At 51.7% G+C, this 6,192-nt stretch overlaps 1 protein-coding gene across 1 annotated transcript; it reads right to left on the reverse strand.

The window, feature by feature from the left end:
* Positions 1–4,281: 4,281 nt before the first annotated feature.
* On the reverse strand, positions 4,282–5,321 carry CGCA056_v015082 (uncharacterized protein; the record flags this gene model as incomplete). Its single annotated transcript, XM_037330323.1, has 3 exons — positions 4,282–4,565; positions 4,636–4,735; positions 4,821–5,321. 3 exons carry the CDS (start codon positions 5,319–5,321, stop codon positions 4,282–4,284), a joined length of 885 nt encoding a protein of 294 aa, XP_037171286.1.
* Positions 5,322–6,192: the final 871 nt, after the last annotated feature.

The following is a 6,192-nucleotide window of genomic DNA, read 5'->3' on the forward strand; positions in this document are numbered from 1 at the left end:
CTGGCACTGATCCCTTTTAAGAGCAAACCGCCCATCCTACACGGCCAGCCACGGGCTGGACTCCTCTTTTGTCGTTGGCGACGCGGATCAGCTCGTCTGGCTCGTCTTCACACGTTCTGCTTGGACTTTCCGGAGATCTCGGACGCGGTCCATCGCCTGCCGTGCTGGGCTTCTGTTTGGAGCGGCTTCTTCTGCAGACTCGTCGGCCGTCGTCTCCGGGCCCCTCGAACCACTGGCTGCCGACTCGCCGGGAAAGAAGCGTTGGCATTGGACGCCCGTTGTCCATGGCAGCTGTCGGGGCTGCTGGCTTTTTTTGCTCACGTCTCCCCCTTCTTCTACTTATTCACCCACCTATGTTTCTCTCGACAGTTGCTGCTGCATGGTCTGCAGCCGGATGCATACATACGAGCACGTGTCGCATCGTATACCGTCGTTACGGGGCGCCATGAGATATGGGATTGCTGCTATATTGTGGGCTGGGGTGCTTTAGCTCTGCAACTTCAGACTGTGTCTTATAAACCGACGTCTCTTGCTCGATCTTGCAGATAATAGCACATCTTTCTTTGGGTTTGATGGACGAATGACGCGTTCTCAGATGTGCGGCCGACTCGTCAGCAACTACTGCAAACTGACAAACTGTGCAGATAAGCAGACGAAACGGCTCAGCAACCATAAATGGATCCATCTTCAACGCCGTTGTTATAATTCTCTTTAGATCAAGATATCTGTCCCTGTTCCTGTTATTGATACACTGACTTATGCTTTTTGCTCTATGAATGTTTTCTACTACCCACTCTGGGTAACCATAGTAACTTGTGAGTGCCATCCATCAACTTCCTGCCCAAGTGGAATGCTCTTGAGCGCACGGGCCAGTTGTCCATGGTGGAATTGGCGGTGCGGTCCAATAGCATCAACGCGGGGGGGTGGAGCAGCGAACACCACATCAAAACTGTAGCTTCAGCAATAAATTCACTTATAAATCAATCTGTCGTAGTTTTACCTCCAAACTGAGCACACTTCATGTCCTGAATTGACGTTATATTTTGCAGTTAAATGCACACTTTTTACTGCAGAATTCGCTGAGATCTTCTTCCAACACCTACCCCCTACCTCTTCAACCAACACCTACCCCATGTATGTCACCCCCCACTTTTCCATTTGGTGAGGATTTCAACCATCACCTAGTAGGTGTTTGAAGTTGCCAGTATGTTAGGTGTTTGAAGTTGCCAGTATGTTAGGATTTCAACCATCACCTAGTAGGTGTTTGAAGTTGCCAGTATGTTAGGGGTTTATTTCGGAACGCGTCGAGATTTCAATTGAAGGTGGAGACACTGAAGTCCATGCCGGCCAATCAGAGACCCTAGGGAACGCGTCGAGATTTCCAAGTCGGGCAGGGGGTGACGGGTGGGGCTCCGGACAAGTCGGGCCAATGGCTGTACACGGACGGCCGTATCTCGACGCGTTCCGGCATGGAATAACTGAGTAGGGTTTTCACGTGGCGTTGGGAGGGACCCCTCACTCACTAGAGGGCTCTCGCGGTGGCAGGACGCCCGAAGACGAGCTGTGTGGCGAGGTTTGCTTGTCATGAGTTAGCTTCGAGGGCCACACCAGACAATCCCACGATGCATACCTCTGCGAAACCGAGATCCGGGTCTGGTCCCTTATCAATGTCGCGTTTTGTGGGCTTGTGCTTCTTCCAGGGCTCTTCGCGCCAAGCCTTGTGGTTTGGAGGGAAACCGGCCAGCTGATATTGCACGCCGCCGGCGACCGACGAGCTGTACTTTCTCCTGTCAAAGTCCTTGTTTGGCGTTGACTTTCCGAGGTTCCTGCCATCCAACGTCCTCCAGGAAACAATCTGGTCATACTTGATACCTCCTAGCGCCGCGAACTCTTCTTCCGCGTCGAAGTCGCTGTATTTGCCAAGGGTGCCGACGGTGTCGACCATGTTAGGCGTGGCGTGGATCTTGTACACGAAGGCGGAAGGTTTCTTGTAAACAAATGTCGCTGCCACGGGTTCGCTGGCACTGGTGGAAACGAACCCGTCATCGTCCCGGCTCTGGATGTTGGGGGTACCTTTCATGTGATTGAAGAGGCTGGTGTTTGGGGGTTGAGACTGGAAGCCTGTCTGGCCCTTCGGGAGGAATCCCCCAAGCCTTTTGATCTCCTTAGGGGGTCTCATATCTCCACGATACACGTATTTGACCGTCGTTGGGGCTCCATGGCAAAAGACGTACCATAGGTGGGCCCATAAGACGAAGAGAAGAAGGGGTCGTTGTCCAAACATTCGAACGAAGACGAATGTTACCGTTTAACCGAATGGGGCGGGAGAAGGTACACCCTGGGTCGGAAAGGTAGGCGAGGGATGGGAAATAGAGAAGGCGAACGGCTGACAGGAGAAGGGAGTTTGGGAACAGGTCCTGTTGGGTTAGCGTGACGACGTTGGCGTGGGGTTTTATACCTAGCGTTGACAGCACTGCGTTGCACCCTGTCACGTCAACCGTCGGATTCCTGGGCTCATGATTCAGGGCACATCTTCGCAGTATGTGGAATCCCCACAAGGTGATAGAAATATATATAGTAGCGGAAAGGCAGGTTGTCCAGCCTAACAAGATGATCTGCTTAGTAAACGGCGTCGGCGTTGGCGAAGATAGTATCGGCTGGGATAAGTTACGATTTCTAGTCGCCCCGCTGTGAGCCTTGGCGGGAGAAACCCAACCCACTCTAAATCCTAAATTGAATGCGTTTGATGCTAGTGTCGTCTTAGTCGGCCTTGCATTTTATTTTATTTTTCTTGTTTTCTTTTTTTCACCCCATTATCCCTTTGGTTTTTTTGGTTTAACCCGGAACGGTTGTTTTCAGCCACTGTCCCAAGCTGGTTTATAATTTATACTCCGGGTCAAAGCTTTACCCCCGTTTACTCTTTTTGGTCCTGGTACACTGATAATGGTCTGTTAGTAAGAGTGCTGATAAGGAGAGCTTACAGGCTGTGTGTCTTTGTAGTAAGCCGAGCTTAGCTCGACATGGCGGTGTCGCCGAACGGACCACCAGTTTGTTTTAGTTTTTTCTTTTTTTTCTTTTTTCTCGGTAATACCGTGCTGTTACGACCCGTTATGCATGGATAACAGTTAACCGACCCACTTGGGCATCGGGCGGCTAGGACAGGACATTTGTACTGCAGGATCACGGGAACAACAGGGACTCACTCGGTAACGGAAGAACTATGGTCCAAGTCACGTGATGATAAGATAACGATCATATTGGATCAATATGATCCAACACGACTTGGGGGCCAAACGATCGTTCTGGATCAGAATGATCCAGATCGACCCAAGGTACAAAGGAACATGTTCAGAATTAGACTTGTATATAGTATGACCCTGAGCCTGGCTCATGGTCAGACTTCCATAGCTCTTCAGCAATCAACTTAGTATTCATCCTCACGGATACTCTCAGCTTACCTTCACTGCGAATCACTTGTTGAGTCTAAGACTGATCACCTTAGCCTCTGAAGACCCGATCTACTACAGCCTACGAACTACGACCTACGACCACGACCTAGTGTACTGTTAGAACGTATCAATCCCCAGCTTCTGTTAGCAGACCCTACTGTCGGATAGCTGACCGTAACACGTGCCTACTAGGCCGCATTGTAGGGCTTTCGGCATAGATTACTATATGCGTGACAAGACTGGAAGACATTAAATATACAGAGAGGTAAGCCTATCTTACGGTTGGGTAGGGTTGACTTGTAGGCTGTAGCCGGATAGGGACGGATTTGGGATGTTTATAGAGGTGGGTGGAGAGGTATCAGTATTAGCTCTGATTTTGACTATCTATCTACTCCCCCCCCTTTTACAAGCGGGTCAGGGCAACCAACTGTGGCACAAAGCAAAAGCTTCGGTAATGACAAATCCGATGTCATTATCTCCTGTTCTGTACTATATAGTTACAATCCTACAGGGACCAACTGTAGCGGTCGTAACACACCCCCCTCCCGACCTGCTCTCAATCTCGCCTTGTTCGTACCTTATAGCTCACCGCTTCCAGCTGTGAAACCAAACAGCCTCTCACATATGGCCTGGTATGAAGTTGGCTCTTTTATGGACCGTCAGACAGTGTACGGTCGCCGGACGGCTAGCTGTCTATCCCGCGGTCCGAACCGTCGCCCTTCCCTCGCCTGAAAGCCCAGCTACTGAGTATCTCGGTTGAGGAGCTCACGTTTATTTCATGGCGTGGATCTCAGCTACTAATCAAATGATCGACCGCGACCGCTGCTGAGATCTAGAATATGGTGTCTATTGGCTTGGCGGATGTTCTGCGAAGCATCCCTGCTGGCTGGTTCCTTGATGCTTGCCCCTCTAGGCGCGCTCGGCGTGGAGAGGCTTGGGGTACGATGCTAATTTGCTTATGGGTGAACGTTGGGAACGGCTGTGGTAGTTTTATGTCGACTTTCTTGCCGGGCTTCCGTGGCACGACGATCCCTTCGTCCGCCATGAACTGCTTGCACCCCCACGTTAGGCGACCCTCTTGGTTAACGACTTCACCGCCGCCACAGGGGTTTTGAGCTGTTCAGTGAGCCCGTTAGCACGACGTCACCCATGTAGCATACATGTAGCAGGACAAGTATAAACTTACGGCCTGCGACGCCTGTCCGGCCCCCTTTACCGTAGGCCACGATGCGGATGGAGCGTGGGTGATTGTTAGCTTGCTGCGAGCTATCGCTGTCCAAATGGTACTTAGGAGGTGTTAGATATAGAGGAGTCGGTGTTTGGCGCCTTGATCCAGGGGAAGGACCTGGTAGCGGAAGGAGCAGGACCTACCTGGTGAACAGCGAAAATCTCCGCACAGCCGGCCTCGGTTCGATGCTTCTGGTTGACTGGGACCTTCTTTTGGCTCTGTAGTCTGGCTTGGCACCGGTTAAGGGCAGCGACGACTCGTGGTTTGGGGTGCTGGGGGCCGTAGCCGTATAGAGAAGGGCCGTCTCCCTTCTGGCTGGACGAGATAAAGATGTTGTTTTCAACGGCCATAACGGCTATCATGGCGGGCTGGTCCTGTGCCCTGATGTGATCAACATTGAACTTGGCCTGCATTTGGGTATACGCTAAGTCAGCAAGCCTATAGAGTTGGTCGTTGTTGAAAAGTGTTGTTGTGTCTCTAGTGAAGGTGAGCTTAGAGGAGTAAAGGATATGCTGCTCTTTATCCCGGGCGTGTTTGTCAAGTTGAAGGCCGAGATCCTGAGCTGCGATGCTTTGGAAGAGAGTGAAGAGCACAAGGAGCCCAAACAGCCTGGCCAGCCAGCCCTGAGATATAGGAGACGACATTTCGAAAGAGAACAAGTCGGAGATAGTGATTCGATAAACGCGGCGTGTGGCTTGCTGGGGAACGTACGATCTTTAGTAGCAATAGGCCGGCAGACAGCGGGAGTAAAACGGGCTGTGATAAGTACCTTTGTGTTCGGTCGAAGAGCCTCCTAATCCTCTCAATGGCTGTTCCCTATATAACAAGAGGGTCCCACTCAGCAGAGCCGAGAGGACGTAGAGAGATACACATAGGATAGGTAATAACAGACGGATAGGCTGGTCGCAGTCATCGTCAGCCTCTGATCATGGGTGCTCCCTTGTGACAGACAGGCTTTGCTCCGCGCCGGTTGAGGCACATGCTTGACCGCGGTTGGGCTTTACGTAGACCTCAACTGCGTCAACATCGGTCTAATTAGCTCTCCTGGCTAGAAGAGCCTGTATTGCTCTAAAGGTGTGGATCCTACGGGAACAGCGATACATAGCACAGGTTGACGGTCCAGGCGCTTAGACCCTCCCCCCCCCGCCCCGGGGAACGCTCATTCGGACTAGCGGTCTATGCCCCGTACCATAGTACTGAATTCATTTGTCCACCTCACTGGCATTAAGTTGCCGGGAATCGCCGAGGCCGAAGACAGCAGAATCGCCGAGGCCGAAGACAGCAGAATCGCCGAGGCCGAAGACAGCAGAATCGCCGAGGCCGAAGGTAGCAGACTGCCAGACACACACTATAATACTTCATAAGTATTGGAACGGGATTTTTTTGGCGTTTTCGGAGTTTAGGGACATAGGCATTAAGGCCTCACATCGCGTGGGCTACAGACTTCGTCGGGAAGACACCACATAGATTCATAGGCCGCGGCTGCGCAGCATGCGCTTTCCTTAGCGAATTTTC

The sequence above is a fragment of the Colletotrichum aenigma genome (assembly GCF_013390185.1).
Source record: "Colletotrichum aenigma strain Cg56 chromosome Unknown KSG_Cg56_contig27, whole genome shotgun sequence".
Taxonomy (NCBI): domain Eukaryota; kingdom Fungi; phylum Ascomycota; class Sordariomycetes; order Glomerellales; family Glomerellaceae; genus Colletotrichum; species Colletotrichum aenigma.